At 40.0% G+C, this 19,932-nt stretch overlaps 1 protein-coding gene across 1 annotated transcript in view; it reads right to left on the reverse strand.

Annotated features, from left to right (window-relative positions):
• Positions 1 to 16,502: 16,502 nt before the first annotated feature.
• Positions 16,503 to 19,932, reverse strand: part of slc17a7.S (solute carrier family 17 (vesicular glutamate transporter), member 7 S homeolog) — a 54,384-nt gene continuing 50,954 nt past the window's right edge. Inside the window, exons 11-12 of the mRNA XM_041571609.1 lie at positions 18,026 to 18,153; positions 16,503 to 17,789 (exon numbers count right to left, since the gene is read on the reverse strand). Coding sequence (XP_041427543.1) covers positions 17,448 to 17,789; positions 18,026 to 18,153 — 470 coding nt within the window. The 3' untranslated portion in view covers positions 16,503 to 17,447. The remainder of the gene's footprint in view (positions 17,790 to 18,025; positions 18,154 to 19,932) is intronic.

Genomic DNA, 19,932 nt, shown 5'->3' on the forward strand with positions numbered 1-19,932 from the left:
TTAGCCAACTTTGAAAGCATAAATTATTTGTTTGATTAGGCTTGTGGTGCAGTAAGTTCATGTTTATATTTAGTATACAAAATACAGCATTTCTAGCCTTATTCTAGTTTAGACTTTACATGCCCTTTAAGTTAGTTAACTTTCAATTATTAAATTCAAATTTGTTGGGTTACTCCTATTGTGCTTAAAGAAACCCACTTAAAAGTTGCTGCCAAATGTGTTTAAAGGGTCAATTTTCTCAAGTCTTGGTAAAAGGGTTGAGCTGTTTGTGAGTTCCTGGGTACTCTTGAGCTCTCTGTCTAATATTCTGGTTCTAGACTTTGGCCTGTTTACTAACTACTCCTGACTGTGGTCTGCCCTGCCCTGACCATTGGCAGTTTTCTGCCGTCATATGAGCCATGTGTTCTGGCCTTGCAGTTATGCCCACTCATAGGGAATGAACCTGAGCTAGTGCCAAGGCGCAGATTAGTGGGGGATGAAATGCAGACAAAGAGGAGAAGGACTCCATAAACCCCTGGGTTCCCTGTTGGGTATTTTAGTTAAGTAAGCTGTTTTCTACCAAATATCTGTAAGGTATATCTATGTATGTAAATATGCATGGGGGATATCCATGTAGATTATATCGTAGTCATGCTACCATATGAGTGTATCTTAATCTTCCTTTGTTCTCTTCTTTTATCTTTCCTTCATTTATTCACCAGGGATGGATTTGCGGCAAATTTCCACATTTCGCCCTGGAAAATTAGCTGCGAAAAAGAAAATTGTCAAAATTGTTACGGGCATAAAAATAGTTATGCATCAAAATAATTCGGACGTCCATTTACTTTAATGCATTTGAACAAAAGACTTGTGCGTATAAAAATTGTCTCTCATGTCAAAATTGTTGCACGTCAAAATAATTTTGATGTCCATAGATTTCAATTTGTTTTCGTCGTTTCGCAATTTTTTCGGAGCTTCGCATTTTGTGAAAAGGGACCGATTCGCCCATCACTAATTCTCGGTATTTCTGGAAATAAGTATTTCCTGTTCTTCATTTATCTGCCTTCTTTTCCAGCCAGCAACATCGCTGATGGCAAAAGTGATAAATGCACATGGATCCCTGATTGGTGGACCTATATGCATATAAAAAAGCAGGCACTGGGAAACAGGACAGGGATCCCAAAATATGAATTATCTCAAGGAAGAAATAAATAACAAACTAAAATCATCTAAGAGGTTATACTTCCCCCTTCACATTCTTCTTCGGTTCATAAATATTTTATATATTATAATCATCTAGAATTATTATTACTAAACAGAAAATACATGAAATATTGAGTCAGCATCCAATGACCACTGCTTTATTTAGCAAATTAACTCAATTCTGGGGATTACAGACAGATCCAACCTCTATTTTGTCCTCATCTGCCAACGCTACATCTGTTCCAGCCTCGCTGCCAACATTGGAACAGAACACAATGTAGTTAGTGTAATCAATACACAGACTTTTGGAGGACAGAATCCAGCCTGTGCCTCAATCTGAAATCTGCTCCTATGACTAATGTATTTTTATCACCAAACAGTTGAAAGAAGTAAGTGACAAAGGATCTGCAATGGGTAGTTTGGACATTCTGCTAGAGAACTCAACTTGACTAGAGAAATCAAAATGCATTATGATTTTGAACCAACCATTTCCACCTTAAGGGTAATGGCACATGGGGCGTTTTGACTGCTGGTGGTTAAAACAGCCCTGTCTGCTTGTCATCATTAAGGACCAGAACTAGGCATTTGCAGACTGATAACCCTAGCTGGAATACCTGAACTCCCCTGCTGCTGACCATCCTTCCCCCCCGCTGCTGATCACCCGCTGGTTTTCGCTGATGCCTCCCGCTTCACTGCTGGAAAGCTTCACCCACGATATACACCTGCATATACCCCCTCTGTATACACCTCCAATAGACTAAGGGTGGTGGGGCCCACCAAGCTTTCTCCCTGTATGCTTGTTGACTAGTCTGGTGCTGGAACTAGGGGCTGGCATCAGAGGCATGTTCCTAGGGTGAAACTGAGTGGGTTGGGGTGAAATGCTAACGGCCTTCAGATACAGGGAGCAGGTGAACAAATAGGCAGGGGGCACCAGACCAAGAGGTTTTACCTTGAGCTACTTGGCCTAGCCCTGCATACTATTAAAGATAAAGCTCCATCTAACAGACAAGTGGTCCTCAACAAGTCTGAGTCCACCCCTCACTACTCCCTATATACACTTCCAACAGACTAAGGGTGGTGGGGCCCACCAAGCTTTCTCCCTGTATGCCAGTGGGCTAGTCTGATGCTGGAACTAGGGGTAGGCATCAGAGGCATGTGCCTAGGATGAAACTGGGTGGGTTGGGGTGAAATTCCAATGGCCTGGAGATACAGGAAGCAGGTGTTCAAAAAGGCAGGGGGCACCGGACCAAGAAGTTTTGTCTTGAGCTACTTGGCCTAGCCCTGAGTCCATCCCTTACTATTCCCTATTTTTATTCCACAGCATTAAGAGTGGTGACAGGTGGACAGAAGCATTATGGCCTACATCAGGGGTCCCCAACCTTTTTAACCCGTGAGCCACATTCAAATGTAAAAAGAGTTGGGGAGCAACACAAGCATGAAAAAGTCCATTGGGGTGCCAAATAAGGGCTGTGATTGGCTATTTTGTAGCCCCTATGTGGACTGGCAGCCTGCAAGAGGCTCTCCCTGGCACTATACTTAGGTTTTGTGCAATTAAAATTAGATTTCAGGCTTGACATTAAAAAATAAGCACCTGCTTTGAGGCCACTGGGAGCAACATCCAAGGGGTTGGAGAGCAACATGTTGCTCACGAGCTACTGGTTGGGGATCACTGGCCTACATGGTTCTCTGATAAGTGACAGTGGAGGTGACAACACCCCATGTGCCAGTAGCCTAAGAGTTAAAACACTCATGCTGTTTTTTAGTTAATGGGTACAGTCTTTGTTTGATAAAAAAAGAAATAATAAGCAGTCTAGGATGTGATTATATAACCTCAATCAGTATCACGAAAAGGTATTTGGTTTACATGGCCACTAAAACCTTTTGACTTTGCTTTGTACTGGCTGAATAAAAGTTTGGTGAATATAGAATTAGTCAGTTTACATTAGCCTTAAATTTCTGTTGTTGTGACCAAAGTTTGAATATATAAAAAAATAAAATAACATTTGAGGGTATCAATGGCACCATAGATTGCATAGCATTTAGCAATAAAATAAACAAACTTACAAACACTGGCACTCTAAATCCCTAGCTCTGAAAGTTTAAGATGAAAACAGGAAGTCTGATACAGAAGTCCATGGGGCAAATTCACTAAAGGACGAAGCGCATAACGCTAGCGGTAATTCGCTAGCGTAGTGCATTTTTGTTAATTTGCCGATTCACTAACGGACGCTGGTGTAAATTCGCTGGTGTTACTTTGCACCCTTACGCCTGGCGAATTTGCGCAACCGACGTAACTACGCAAATTCACTAACGTGCGCATTTTTCTGGACGCTACCTTTTACGCCAGACTTCCTTCGCCACCTCAGACCAGGCGAAGTGCAATAGAGTAGATAGGGATTGCTTCAAAAAAAGTTAAAAATTTTTCTAAGTCCCAAAAAATGCTGGCGTTTTTTCTTTTTTATGGGTGATAGGCTGAAAAAGACTGAAAAATTTTTTGGGGCTCCCCTCCTTCCCCCCTACATTTCCTTACTCATGGCAACTTAACTATACAGTGGGCACATGTGTAGGGCAAAATAAAATTTTTATTTGATGTTTTGAAGGTTTCCCAGGCATGTGTAGTGACGCTACATATACCTCCATTGGAACTTCAATTTGGCACCGTATGCAAATTAAGCATCGCTAGCGTAACTTCGCTTTGCTTGGCGAATTAACGCTAGCGCAACTTTGCAACCTTACGCTTCCCTGAGTGCAACTTCGGATTTTAGTGAATTTGAGTAGCGCTGGCGAAAATACACCTGGCAAAGTGCGGCGAAGCGGACGCTGGTGCAACTTCGAATCTTAGTGAATTTGCCCCTACGTGTACACAATAGAAGGAAAGAAATGTGGTGTTTCTTTTGACAGAGGACTCAGAGCAGCATTACTTTGAGGGTTTACTGATGTATTTATATAGACCTTTCTGATAAAGCTTACTTAATTTTAGCCTTTCCTTTTCCTTTAAATGACAGAGATACATAAGACTGACATTTATAAGGGTTAAGATATTATAGCATTCTTGCCCCCAAAGGAGAGCACACACTGTAGTAACCCACAGAAATACAGAACTGAGCAGAAGAAAACAAAAACACAGATTTAGTGATCAAATGATTATGTTTAAGGCCCCTTTTTGCCCCATTAAATAGATGGATGATATAGATAAATGATAAATTGAAAATAGATAGATAGATCTATTAGAGATAGATCAATTGATAGATGATAGATCAATGATAGATTATAGACAGAGCTGCTCAATATGTTGACAGATGATGCAATATAGATAGAGAGATAGATAGAGGTTGGATAGATAGATGATAGATAGAGATGGACAGATAGACAATAGATAGATAGATAGATAGATAGATAGATAGATAGATAGATAGATAGATAGATAGATAGATAGATATTGATAGAGGTTGGATAGATAGATACATATCGATAGATAGATTACTGATATACTGATAGATGATTGATAGATAGATAGATAGACAGACAGACAGACAGACAGACAGACAGACAGACAGACAGACAGACAGACAGACAGACAGACAGACAGACAGACAGACAGATAGATAGATAGATAGATAGATAGATAGATAGATAGATAGATAGATAGACTTTGGGTACATAGACAGATATTGATAGAGGTTGGATAGATAGATACATATCGATAGATAGATTACTGATATACTGATAGATGATTGATAGATAGATAGATAGACAGACAGATAGATAGATAGATAGACTGTCTCTTACCTGCTTCTCCTTCCCTAGACTCCCTGTATCTGTGCTACTGGCCTTAGAGTGTCTATGAAAGCAGAATGCAGCATCTTTTAAAAAACATGAAAATAGTTGGGTTAAATGTTTAAATAAATAGTTTATAGTGAAAGAGCATGTGCTAGTAACAGTGGGTGAATGGAGACAGCAGAAGACAAGACACGTCCTTGATCACAGGCTGATTGGAATGTACTGACCACCCTGACATGAGCTAAGTGACTGCCAGCAGACAGCGTGAATATGAATTCCTACTGCACACTGCTTTTCTTAATTACAGGCCCCCAAGTAAATTTGGCCCAGCAGCATCCACTCGTTTACCCAATGGAAAACCCATCTGTTCCCTTGACAATCTGTCAGAAAGGAATACACAGTACTCAGTTTCTTCACACTACCTCTCAGTATGTTTAATTCATATCCCATGCTATCCAGCCTAGTGCAAACGTGTGATTAATCATTTACATAATTCAGAAACCTGGACACAGACCCATTCGGAGGAGATTAAAAAATACCCACATGTATCCAGTTCAACCTTTCAGCTCAAATACATACTACACAAATAAAAACCCTTATTTTTAAGTTGTCTACCAAGGGGAAACATTCATTAGTTATTGCTAGTGCTAGAAAGCATCTACTTTCCAGATAAGGGATATCTTTGTCACATGAAGCACAAATAAAGGCAATTAAAAGAAATTACAAAATTAGTATCATCTCATTGTGCAATACAAGTATGAGATTCATAATCTGGAAACCAGTTATCCAGAAAACTCTGAGTTATGGGAAGATCCTCTGCTATAGATATAGATATTTTAATCAATCAATGCACATTTAAAATGATTTCCATTTTCTCTGTAATAATAAAACAGTAGCTTGTACTTGATCCAAACTAAGATATAATTAATCCTTATTGGAAGCAAAACCAGCCTATTGGGTTTATTTAATGTTTATATGATTTTCTAGTAGACTTGGTATGAAGAACCATATTACAGAAAGCCCCATGTCCCGAGCATTCTGGATAACAGGTCCCATACCTGTATAATCTTATTATTACAGAAAAAAAGGAATCAATAGAAAACTAAGAATTGATTATTTAAATGGAACTCTGTGGGGAATGGCACTACTGTATTTCTATACTATCTGCATAATGGGCTTCTGGATAATAAATCCAGTGAGTAACTGTAATAGTACAGGTATGTGATCTCTTATCCTGAAACCTATAATCCAGAGAGCTCTAAATTATGGGAAGGTCATCACCCATGAAATCCATTTTAAGCAAATAATTGATTTTTAAAGTTTTTAATATTATTAACACATGTTTTTAAAGCCAACTTATTCCGTAGAGTTGTACAATAGACATGTGTACAGATTCAAAATAAAAGGGCTCATTTATGAACGTAAGTGCAGGGTGCAAAGTGCAATTCACCATGTTTTTAACCCACACTGCAGATACCCATTACGTATATATATACATATATATATATATAATATATATATATATATATATATATATATATATACTGTAGTTAGATGCCGGCATTCACGAAAAAGTACTCACAGGTGCTGGGTGCAGTCCACAAATATCAACATTATTGCTATACTATACCACGGGTTGTTTAACATATTAGTATGATTTCTCTATCAGACCGATGTGAGTAGAGTTACATGAATTACGGAGCTGTGTGACCATATATTTATTTATAAGTTGTTGTAGTCGTAGCCCTACATTTAAAGGCGATTTATCACTTTAACGCTCATTCACAGGTGTAGTGGTAAGTGGAAACACAGCCTGACAGCTAAACACATCCGTGTTTAAAGGGCTGGAGTTGCGACTTAGGTCTCCGACTCTCCGTGATAGTAGTGTACTTTATGTTTTATACCAAAGTCAAAGGAGTGAGCAGCGTGTAATTCATGTGGTGAAGGGTGTTTGACTTAACAAATGATGATTAAGACACGATCCTTTGTAGGTACGATCAGGGCCGCCATTAGAAATCACGGGGCCCAGCCCACTCCACGTCACAGTTAAAAGACCACACAGACATCAGCGCTAAAAAAGTAACTCCCCCACACACACAAGTTATAAACAGCTATTGATGGTCAGGGCCCCCTTATAAGTTTTAAAAAAAAACATCGGCGCCAGGGTTTAAAGCATTGGAGCCAGGGCCCCCCATACCATTTAAAAAAATTGGGGCCCCAAAAATTTCTTTTTAAAAAAAACATTGGCGCCAGGGCCCCCCATAAAAGTTTTTTTTAAAAAGCATTGGTGCCAGGGCCCCCATTACAAGTGAAAAAAAATAGGGTCTCCAAAAAAATATTTTTTAAGAAACATTGGCACCAGGGCCCCCTTACAAGTTAAAATTTTTTAAAAAAAAACATTGGTGGCAGGGGCCTATAGAATATTAAAATAATACATTGGCGGCCAGGGGATTAAAAAAAAAAATAACACAAATTGGTGTTCAGTAGAATTGAACTCGTGGCTTCAGGACTTCAACTTCGCCTCCTTTCATGACGTTGGGTCTTTTCACCACTTCGGCTTCAGCTATTTTCGTGATTCACCAGGGACATCTCCAATCTTCATTCCCCAGGGCCAAATTCAAATTCTTATGCACCGATTGGGTGTTTTTTCTAGAGATTGCATCTCATTTGCTTTCTTTTCACTAAAATGATCATCCTCACAGAGTGGTATTTTATATGATCAGAAGTGATGGGCGAATCTGTCCCGTTTCGCCCAAAAAATTCGTGAAACAGCGGAAAACGCTACAGTGAAATGCATTGAAGTCAATGGGCATCAAAATAATTTTGACGTGAGCGACACTTTTTATACGAACGACTATTTGGTCCGACTGAATTATCGCCGCAGTTTCGTGACAGAATTTGTGGGTGGCGAAATGAACCTGCCGAATAAATTCGCCCATCACTAATGAGCAGTCGTCCCGCTGGCAGATATTTAATCTTCATCCCCCTGTGGCCCAATATTATAATCCACAACAGAAGAGTCTGCCGCTGCCAGGGGCTCATGGGACATTATTATATCGCTGCCTAGCAATTGTTTAATTATAAGGGGGCTCCAGAAATAATCTGATCCTGGAAGCAAGTTCCATTTCTGCTTATAATGGCTCATTTGCACAGTTTTTCTGATGCTCATAGCCTAAACTCAGCCCTCTTAGATAATAAAAAGGATTTTCTCTAAGGCTCTGGTTTCATTTCTTTCTACCATCTGACATAGGATCCAGCCCCCCAGTTTGCAGTCCTTGGGTTCAGTTGGCAAAACTTGCATGAAAGGAACAGATGCTCGGAGAATTGAATCCATCCCACAGGTCAAGCCCCATACACACAGCTACAAACAGGATTTAGATCTTCATTCCACGTTAGGGTAACTGAACGGGACCGAACAGCACCTTCTGCCAGGGAGAAGATATCTGAGATTCATAAGAATTAAAATATAAAAAGGAAAGGGAAGTCAATTGTATTAAATCCTATTACGATGAGCTCAGCTCAACCCATGTGGAGCACATTCTGGGCATCGTGACATGTAAAAATGATACCATCTGCTGTGTGTTGTAATTGCAAAGAAATATGAAGATTAATTGATGCTTAAAGGGGTAGCTCACCTTCAAATGAACTTTTAGAAGGATGTAGACAGTGAAATTGTCAGACCGTTTTGCAATTGGTCCTCATTTTTAAAATCTTCTGTGGTTTTTGTAGTACAGTGTACCCATTTTGGAATTTCAGCAGCTCTCTGGTTGCTAAGGTCTCATTTACTCTAGCAACCAGGCAGGGAATTGAATTAGAGACTGGACGTTGAATAGGAGAAGACCTGAATAAAAAGACAAGTTATAGAAAGAAATAACAGCAATACAATTTTAGCCTCACAGAGCAATAGTTCTTTGGCTACCAGGGTCAGTGATCCCTATTCGAAAGTTGGAAAGAGGCAATTAAAGAAGGGGGCAAAAAATTCAAATTGAAAAGTTGTTAAGACTAAGCCATTCTATAACGTACTAAAACTACCCCTTTAACTGGCATAAAATAAAAAGAATTCAGTAGCACCAGGATAACATCGCTCAAAAAGGGGGAATGTAATTAAAATCATAAGCCATGTTTGAAATCGCAATTTTGCTGGCAGTGTAAAATGATTCACTAACGAATATTATTATTATTGCTACACAAAGCTCTGCTCGGGAGTAACGTTACAGATTTTGGCACAACAATGCTTTGCAATTGCGACATTTTATTACATGCACTACGCATATTCGCAAAAGGTGTTTGTTCGCTAACTTTGCAAGGAAGTCTATGAGGTCTGAAATCAGTCAAAAAGTACTTAGTTCGAGCCCATGACTAAGCACCCTGAAGGGTGTGAAACGCGTAGGGTGGATGGAGATGAAGATATAATTTTTAATTTTTCTACCAATAAATGTATCTTTTAACTGAATATCTCTGGTCTTGTGGATCCGTTTGAGTGCCGGTCAGCCCTGCTTCTTTATCTTCTGCTGTACCGCTCCCCGAAGCTGGGGGTCTGGGGCTGGTGCACCCGGACCACTTTCACTATTTGGTGAGTAACTTTACAACTAATTCTGGAGCACCTTGTCGTCCTCTGTGCTCCAAACCCTACCCAACGTAGAGAGCTCTGGTACACCAATGTATGGATCTGATTGAGTGCCGGTCAGCCCTGCTTCTTTATCTTCTAGGGTTTGGAGCACACCAATGCATGCAAGCACTCATGCACTTTGTCTGCCTTCTTCTCCCAGAAGGTGCTCCTAACCAGACCCAGCAGCTAGGGATGGTTGAATTTTTTCGCCTTGTTTCGCCGAAAAAATGAAGCCCATAGACTTGTATGGTGTCGTGCGTCAAAATAAAAAGATGCGCGTCCAAAAAATTTTTTTGATGTCCATAGACTTTAACCGGCGTCTGTGACATTTCGCCGGCTGCAAATTTTTGGCCAAACGAAATGGGTCAAATTCGCCCATCCCTACTAGCGGCACAGATAAAAATAATTAAAATACAATAATAATTGCAAAAAAAGCTAGATGGACCCCTGATTATACCAAGCCCCTGGGCTATTGCCTAGAGCCCTAGAGCAACCTATGAATTTATCCACCCTTGGTGGTGCATATTGTCCTGCTGTACTCTATAGCTCTCTATCTTAGCTAACACCCCAACAGGTTATGGAAGTGCCAGACCATCCATTTGTGTTTTATTGAATGTCATACCTAAATAGGCCGGCAATAAAAAGACAAGTGCAATTTATTAGGGTTAGTGTCAGTTATAGCCAGCTCTCTTCATAGTGTATATATGAGCCAGTACATGGCTCTTTCCTTAGGCTACAATGTAAGTAATATAACAACACCTGCGTTTAACTGGAAATGGAATAGAGAATTAAATGATGGATAGGCTTAAATTGCAGTGTCACACGTTCCAGTCATTAGTGGATTAAAGCACACTGGGTTGCAAATTAAACCCATATATCTCATTTAAAGGCCTAGCGTTTATAAACACAAACACATACATTCAAGTGATAGATTGTAAGCTCTTGTAATCTTTTAAAAGGTATATTTTTTGTACAGAGGTCCTTGTTCAACTAAAGAGATATTTATTCCTTGCATTCTTGTCAGGAAAGACATGGACTGCCCACAGCTGTGATATAAGCACACACGCCAAAACGGTGTCTCTATTTGATGGCAGCACCAGTAACAATTAGCATTTACTAAGTGATTTCTTATTCAAGAGAAGAAGACGTGCCTGCTGTTGGGTGGAGGGGTCACTTGTATGTACATGCGTCTCAGAAGGGATCACTGAGCACTCAATGAAGTGCTGCTAGGCTTGGCAAACTCACAACACCCCCTCCAGGCAATATTTGTGTGGCTCGTGTGCTTCCCTCGGTAATGACTCCGGGGAGTTTGGGAGTCTGGGAGCGATTCTTCACTGCACAAGGCTGACAGGGAGCAGCTGTGAGGGGAACCAAAGTGTTGATGAAAAAAATAGCAGTTCTGCCTTTAAATTCATGTTGGCCACATATCAGTCGGTCTTTTAATGTGGTTTATCTTTTCATTGGGGACGGCTGTGTGGGTATAAAAGCTTCTGTTCCATGGTAGAGGTCAGCAGAGCACAAGCCTCAGTCAGTCAGTCTCTCTGAATTCTACAGGATGAAAGGTTTGCTTAGTTACAGCTAGTGTCTCATTAAATGAAATAATCACAAAACTTCCCATATATATATATTTACATGTGTAAAACTAAAACAGGGAGTAATGTAATAAAACATAGAGTAATGTAATAAAACATAGAGTAATGTAATAAATGGTGCAAGGTTTGCTATAGGTCTTGTAACGCAACCAATCAGCAGCCATCAGTATCAGTTACTGCATTAGTTCTGGTTCTCCTTTAGTTATTTGCTGAATTGGGGTCCCACCAGGGAACCTGACACCCAGGGCCCATTCTAGATGGAGACAGTGCCTAACGGTTCGGAGGCTTATGGTGATAATAAGAATGGGGTGGAGGGAGTTTTTTCAGACAAGCCCCCACTGGGACCTGGCTTTCCCAGAGGCCTTGGTATTTCAAGCACATAGATGCAGCCCTTATCTAGCTCAATAAATAGTGACTGTATATGGCATCTCTCAGCAGCCCCCTGCCATTTGCCAGAGCCAACAGTTTTATGCCTTCTGGTAAAAAAAAATTACATTATAATTACAGAGATGTTAATTAACCCCACTCCATTACAGTGATAATGATCCAGTTTTTAAAGGAGAACCAAACCCTTTTTATTAAAATTCCCTACCCTCCCTGCTCCCCCCCAGCCTAGGTGTTACCCTCGGTAAATGCCACTGTTTCATTCAGGGCATTGGAGTTCACGGGCGCCATCTTCTTCTCTTTGGTAATATACAGGTCTTCTTCTGGTGCTTCAGCAATTTCCATTCCAAGTAGCACTGGTGATGTGCAGCTCTTTGACTTACCTGTACATATACTCCCCAGTGCTCCAGTGAGTGCATGCACTTGTGAGGACAGGCTGGTGCGAGGGCCCTGTGTCCTAGGGGTGGCCAAATTTGAAATCCAGGCCTGGTTGGCTCTGGCATGAACACACTTGGCTGATTTTGGGGCAAAAATGCAAATTTTTTGCCGGAATCGACTGCGTTTGTGCCGGAACTGACACATCTATTCTGGATGTGAAAAAAGATGAAGAGTCTACTGCAGGCTGATTTAAGCCCCTTGTGGCACTAGCCTTAAACTTGCCATAGATGATCCAAAAAAACGATCGTGCGTTTCAATCTCCCAATTTACAACTAACGGTTCAGATTAAATAAATTAATAAAATCGTAGGAAAGTTATGCCCGACAAATAGCAGTGACAGTCACAAATTGATATCGTCAACAGAGTTAAATACAGAGTTATTGTCATTAGAAGACCATTGATGGTATTTTTAGTAGTACCATTTTGACCTTGTGTAAGACAAAACTCATTAAAGGAAAACCTTTAGTAATAGTCAGGCAATTTATTCATACATAATACAACATAACAGTTTTGTCTGGGTAAGCTGTTGGAGTAACACACAGAATGTCAGCCAAGGACTCACCAAAGACCCACCTCTTGGTCCAAGCGTTATATAGCTTTCAGAAGGCATTTACAGTAATTGTGACAAGTGGTACACGGAAATACCATACATGGTCTGGCGAGGAGACTTACTGACATATATATTTATACATTCCTGTAAGATATGCAGTTTTGCAACATAAGAGTCCTCTGGTTCCAACTGTCCACAGCCTCGTAGACATCTGTTGGCTAAACATAGCCAATGTGGTAAAGCCAGCTATTGAGCAACACTTCTGCAAAAGGGCATACGAGACATGCTGACACTCTGGAATCTAAGTAACAGAGTGGAGATCATTTATTTGTATGGCCTAGTATAAGTTATATGAGTGACCATTGTCCACAGTTGACCATAAGCCCTTATAGTCCATCCTGCCTTGGGCCCTATAGTGTTATGGCGTCATAGAGGGCGGGGGTAATAGATATCAACCCTCTGACACTAGCCATTCGTCCGTCATAGGAATTAGACAGTTCCAGATATATTTTATATAAACACCATCCATGGTATGAAAAATGTCGGGAAACCCTACAAGGTCCAAAAATCATGCAAACCTTTGTTTTGTACGACTTAATCTTTGAGTCTATGGCCAGCTTTAGGTCTCAGAAATGCCCAGAGAGGTTCCTTATCACCCTAATGATCTGGTCATATCTGAAATCTCTGCTATTGATTCAGAATAGTGATAGCACTGACTGCACAGTAAGAATGCTGGAATCCAATGACCTATCAGGGGCTATTTTATTATGTTTACTATCACTATGAACAAAGGTGCAAATATGTGTGTGTGTGATGTATTTGCCATGTTATTATCCCTAACTGAATTACAGTATAAGTGATGCTATGTTTAACACAGCGGCTTGGTTAGCAAGCAATTAGCAAGTGATTAATGGGGAAAGACCCTACTACTTGTTAATGGGGCTCCGAGATAGAAAGTCCAGATGCGGCGACACTAACTGCTTAATTATTGACTTTAGATTGATTGCTTTTCTCTGCAGGCCTAAGGCACAAGCGCCTTGTGCTGTTCCTTGTCAAGAGACTTAATGTGGTGTTAACAAATTTATAAGCCAACACCAGACCCTGAATGCACCAGATGTTGCATGGTAAATTACCCTGCTCATTCCCAGAAGGAAAAGCCAATAAAAAACGAATCACCAGATCCCTTTGTTCCTTTCAGTGGTGGGTGGACACGCTTGCTGGGTTATTTTTAACAACCTGTCCCTTTTGAAAATGTAATTTTAATTGCTGGTTTACCAACATACGTGCTAAATTGCATCAGTGTAGTTGCCCATCACATTCAATAGGATATTAATTCTTATACTCTAGCCTGCAGTAGGGCAATCAAAAGTAACTGATTGGTTGCATTAGAGCAATTTCGAGCCTATGTTAGTAAATCAACCCTTTAGTTTGGTGTAGACAGTGATGTTCCGAGACTAATTGCACTTGGCTTCCATTTTGTAGGCTTTCCTTTCTTTTGTGCCTTTCTTCTCTCTAGTCATACCAATCACTGACCCCTAAAACTGGACAGTAAACTAATTCTGAGGCTAGATTTCTAATATTTGTTCAGACTCTCTCCTCTTGCAGTCTACTGTACATACCACTATCTGGTTATTGGGCTAAATGGGGGGTTTACATACTGGACGACTGAACTTAACTAACTAAAAAGCTGCAAAGAATAAGACCAACCATAGGTTGATTTAGTCTGATTACCTGTACATCATCAGAAAATTCAAGAGCTTTGCGTTAAGATGAAACATGGTTTATTTATACAGATTTTAAGGCCAGTAGCTTTTCAATTTGAAGTTCCTAATTTTCTTGAATCACAGAAAAAAAAGCAATCTTGCCCCTAGGTGTTAAGGTGTTTGGTATTACAATAAGTTGAAATAAAAAATAGCCTGACTTGAAGCACACACCTCCAGTTGACTTGTATAGAAGGGTTTCATTGTAAAAATTTTAAATTTGAATTTATGTGTTTTTTTCCAATTCATAAATCTCAGCAAAAAAAAGTGAATAACTTTTTTTTGTTCCCATTTTTTTAAAAGAAAAAAAAAACTATCTTGCCCCTAGGTGTTAAAAAAGACAGAAATAAAAATATTTCGAATGTTGAAAAAAAAGCTGTTACTGGGCTCCACAGCAAATTACTTTCATTGGCCCCAACATATTCAGAGGTTGTCCTGTTTTACCAATATATGTTGATGTTGCTCATTAATTAGTGCCTCGTTGGGCCTCCTATACCTCTGCTTCCTCTGTATTTACATCCCTGGTTGAAAACACACCTCCTATTAACTTCTATAGAAGGTTTTAAGCTCTGATATTTTAAATTAGAATTTTTATGATTTTTATGATTTATTTTTTTAAATGATAAATGGGTAAATCCCAGTTTTCTCACAGAAAAAAAGCAATATCACCCCTAGGAGTAATAAAGTACACTTTTTTGCCAACATGACAAATAATGACACACCTTCAGTAAAATAAATATTGTTTTTCTTAAATTATAAAGTTATTCTTTTGATTTGTCTTGACCTTCAGATCCTGTTCATATCAATTAAAAAAAATATTTAAATTCAAAGAAAAGACCATTGAACTCCTCTGACTCCTCTGAGGGTTCTGGCTGAGCCTTTATATTTCATTACAAAAACTATGGAAAGATAAACAGGACACAGAATGATTCAACCACTCAAATTCCTATGAGATAACATTATTTACTGCAAAGCAACTTTAACTGACAAAGTCATAAACAGCAGTGAAAAATAACATTCTCAAAACTCAGAATTGGAATAGAATTTATTATGTACAATTACTGCACATTTCCATGTTTAATTGTCCACCGCCGTTACTCTTTCCAGAAAGCCTATTGTTTTTTGCAGTCTAACCTGTCATTTCAGTGTGCGTTGCTGAATGATGGCTTTATAACACCAGTGTAATTCTATTTCAAGAGCAATGTTGTCAGTCTTCTACATGAAGTGATGCAATACCATGACATCTGTGGAGCCCTCAAGTTTGCTGATGGGATTATTAGCAGATCTTGAAGGTTGATAAAAGCCTTGGGTCATGCGGTGGCCAGGCCTGCTCCTGAGAATAGAAATTATAATGACTCACACCAAAACACTGCATGCAAACCATCACCTTTCTCTGCTGGAGTAATGGTTCATCAAGGACAGAAGAAACTCACACAGCAATATCCAACTCTTTTCTTTGGATAATATCTTGGAGGGCTTTGGCACGACACAAGGGTGTCTGGCATCCAATTCTCAATCATAGAAAATCTTGTTGAGGTTAAGGAATAAAACAGACAGATTACAAATATCATGGACAATGATAATGCTAAAATTCCATAGCAATGCACTTCTTATGCTCTACCAGTGATGATATTGTTCATTGGCTCCAACCTTATATCGCCTGATAAAATAGCTTTTGGGTGTTCTGTAGAGGCTCATAAATATTTTCTGGCCTCAAATTTAGGGGGAGTTCCATCCAGTGTTGGACTGGGACACCAGGGGCCCACCAAAAAAACCTTAGACCAGGGGCCCACTTTCAGCACTATTTTCTTCCACTCCTCACTCAACCTCTAATCTCCTAGTCTCTTTTATTTACATACTTTAAATTTATTATTCCATCTATATAGCCTCTCATTCTCAATATAGGCCAAATATTTAGAAGCAGACACCTGGGCCCACTGGGAGTTTTCCTGGTATCCCGGTGGGCCAGTCCGGCACTGGTTTCATCCCATATGATCAGTTGGGGTTTAATTTAGGACAGAGGCTGATTTACTATACTGGACACACCTATAACTATAGCAGGGTCATTGTAACAACCAAAGCTGCATGTATCTGTAACCTTGTTATGAACAAATAAATACATTTGCCAGTATGGTGGTTAAACTGTCCACACTGGATAAAAAAAAAACCCAAGAGTGCAAAGAAAAGAAACGAGTGGGTACCAATCAGACAGTCGATAAAAGACTTTACATATTCTTATCATCATTTCAAAAGGACATGCCATGACCACATAATTTGCACAACTGTACGTTAAAACGAGTTTAAACCAACACTAGCAAAATGGAGACAAATACCATGGATTATTAACGCGCCCATGTTTTTTTACTCCAGGACAGAAAAGTCAGACATGTGGCACATGGTGCACCTCCTCCCAGTCAATGGCTGTCTGAAGCTGCTGGGTGTTGAATTTCACAACAGCTGAAGGCTGCTGGGAGTTGCACTGCTCAACAACTCATACTTGGCATTCCCGTTTGGTGCTAATTCCTTAAAACACTGGATGCACTGGGCCACATCAATTCAAAACAAATTTGGCTGGCAAGTGACCCTTCATCCCCATTTCCAAGAATGAACGTTCTATATAGATATCTGGAAATATATATTTTTCATACACCTCTATTAAAAAATGAATATTGATGAAAACCAAGTGATGTAGAACTGGTCATGCCCCATCATGGACATGTTCTACATTCTATCCCTGGTTTTAGCATCTGGGAGTCACACAGTAATGTGTACGTCTAACGCAATTCACTGTCAATGATAAACACACCGTCTCATTTGTTATTGCTTGCACACTTATACAAGTGATAGATTCTTATAACACACATGCCTTTGCAGCATCTACACACATAACAAGCAAATCACTGATACAGAATTGGCCAATGGAAATGTAGGGGCAGTCCAAGGAAGAGTAGGCACTGCTTTTATCTCCCCCCCCCTTATTTATAATAAATGGGAAGGCATTTAAACAATAAGAAGGGCTGCCTTGTGATGATGTGGCCGAAAGTGGGGAGACACTGAAATACCAGTCATCTCTCCTTCCGTACTCGCCAGTCTTGCAGTTAGAGGTGAGACATTGATATTGGTTTAATTATATTCTTTGCTTGTAATTCTATTCAAGATAAGTCTCTTTCAGCAACTGTTCCATATAAATAGGGGTCCTTTCCTTGGTCTTGGATGAATTCATCTTTCTTCTCCCAATCAGTTGCCCATCCACCATTCTGCTGGCTTGTGGTTTGGGTGGCACCATAGCTGCCATACCCTCCATGCGCTTGGGTTTGCTCTTCACTTTCATCTGCCAGCTCATCTTCATGGATGAAGCCACACTTTTCATCGCTGGTTTCTTCTGGTTCTGCCCATGGCTGCTTCTCTCCCGAGGCAAAGATCCCATAGAAAACGACACCACCATAATGGACAAGAGAAGCAATCAGGAAGACGTATTGCCATTCCTCACGGGTCTGCAATCAAACATTGGTAAAAGGGTTAGATTAAGGGAAAAGCCTTGCTAATTGTACAGTTCTAAAAGTTATCTTCTTATGTTACACCATAAAACATATATGTAAATATAATCTACAATCACATTACTGCATGTGATATTTTAATATAGATTTAAGGCAAAGTAGTAACCAAAGGCTGCAGACCTAGCATAAACCTTTGTTAATCAGACAGCACATGGACATGTTGATTGCCTTACCTTGTGCTTTGTCATGGCTCCTACAATCAGTGGGCACACCATTCCTGATAACGTTCCAACTCCATTGGAAATGCCCATGAGGATGCTGGCATAGCGGGGGGCAATATCCAGGTGATTCACATTGAACCCTGAGATGATCAAAGGGCAGGTTAAACAGAACACAATTCATTTTTAACTTCAATAACTGTTGCCCAAGTCACTACAAGATCAACTATATCTTTATTTCTATAGTAATCAAGCTCCACCATCATTGTACAGGTGTAGGACCTGTTATCCAGAATGCTTGGGACCTGGGGTTTTCTGGATAATGGATCTTACTGTAATGTGGATCTTCAGACCTTACTGTAAGTCTACTAGTAAATCATGTAAACAATAAATAAACTAGGATCCAGGATTCGGTTCAGGATTCAGCCTTTTTCAGCAGGATTCAGATTCGGACGAATCCTTCTGCATATGCAAATTAGGGGTGGGGAGGGAAATCTCTGGACTTTCTGTCACAAAACAAGGAAGTAAAAAATGTTTTCCCCTTCCCAACCCTTATTTGCATATGCAAATTAAGATTTCGGATTCGGTTCGGTATTCGGCCGAATTTTTCTCGAAGGATTCTGTGATTAGGTCGAATCCAAAATAGTGGATTCGTCGCATTCCTAAAATAAGCCTAATAGGCTGGTTTTGCTTCCAATAAGGATTAATTATATCTTAGTTGGGATCAAGTACAAGCTACTGTTTTATTATTACAGTGAAAAAGGAAATCATTTTAAAAAATGTGGATAAAATGGAGCCCAAAGTTTCTTTGATCAAGAGTGAATACTGTGTGTGCTTATACCAAGTGGTAATCCCTTCATCTGAACCACCTGAAGATAAAGAGTCTAATTATATTGTGCCTACCGGGAGTTGCTGGGAGTGGGACCCCTTGCCCGGGTACCGAAACCAGAGGATAGTAACCCAAGGGAAGGTTTAGAAAGACCCTGACCCATCGACCTGTTACATTGTTATTACACAATTATTATTATAATGCCAGAAATTGTTTTACATGAACTTCAATAGCGTTCTGTTATTTTTCTGTCAAACTAGAGGTTGAGAATTTATGCACATATTTCACATAAAGTGTATTTGCCTAATTTGATAATGAGGTATATTTTTGCAAGTATACACAGTAGGATTTATAAGTCATCACAAAACCCATAGGCCCAATATTTTGTTTGCAGGGGCGGGTTATGAGTCAAACGTTGAACCAGTTTCTGATGTCCCTGTCATTCCCTGCTCTCCCCAGTGACATAAGCACTAGAAAGACAGCGTTTATCTGACATCCCCAGAGAGGGCCGTGTTCTCAAATCTTCTCTTAGGGCTCTTACACATGAGCGTTTTTACCTGCGCTCCCCTGCGCTCCGTTTTTCGGCGTTCAGCCGCAGGGGAGTGCAGGAATAGACGCATTTCATTATTTCAAATGGGGCTGTACTCACACAGGCGCGTGTAGGCGCCGACTGCAGGAAAAATGCAGCATGTTGCGTCTCAACCTGCGTTCGGCGCTTACATGCGCCTGTGTGAGTACAGCCCCATTTGAAATAATGAAATGCGTCTATTCCTGCGCTCCCCTGCGGCTGAACCCCGAAAAACGGAACGCAGGGGAGCACAGGTAAAAACGCTCATGTGTAAGAGCCCTTAAACTCAATTGGCCCTGGTTTGAAAAGGGGTGGTGCAGGTTGAAATATATGTGAATTAGTGAGACAAAGACTTCAGTTATGAACCAGCTGCCTTCTTCAGTAATAGCAAGATAGATAAGAAAAGCTCTGAATCACGGAAAGACCATCATCTCTCATAGACTCTATTATAATCAAATAATCCAAATTTTAAAAAATTATATCCCCTTTCTCTGTAATAATAAAACACTCTGTAATAATAAAACA

The sequence above is a fragment of the Xenopus laevis genome, chromosome 7S (assembly GCF_017654675.1).
Source record: "Xenopus laevis strain J_2021 chromosome 7S, Xenopus_laevis_v10.1, whole genome shotgun sequence".
NCBI classification, from domain to species: domain Eukaryota; kingdom Metazoa; phylum Chordata; class Amphibia; order Anura; family Pipidae; genus Xenopus; species Xenopus laevis.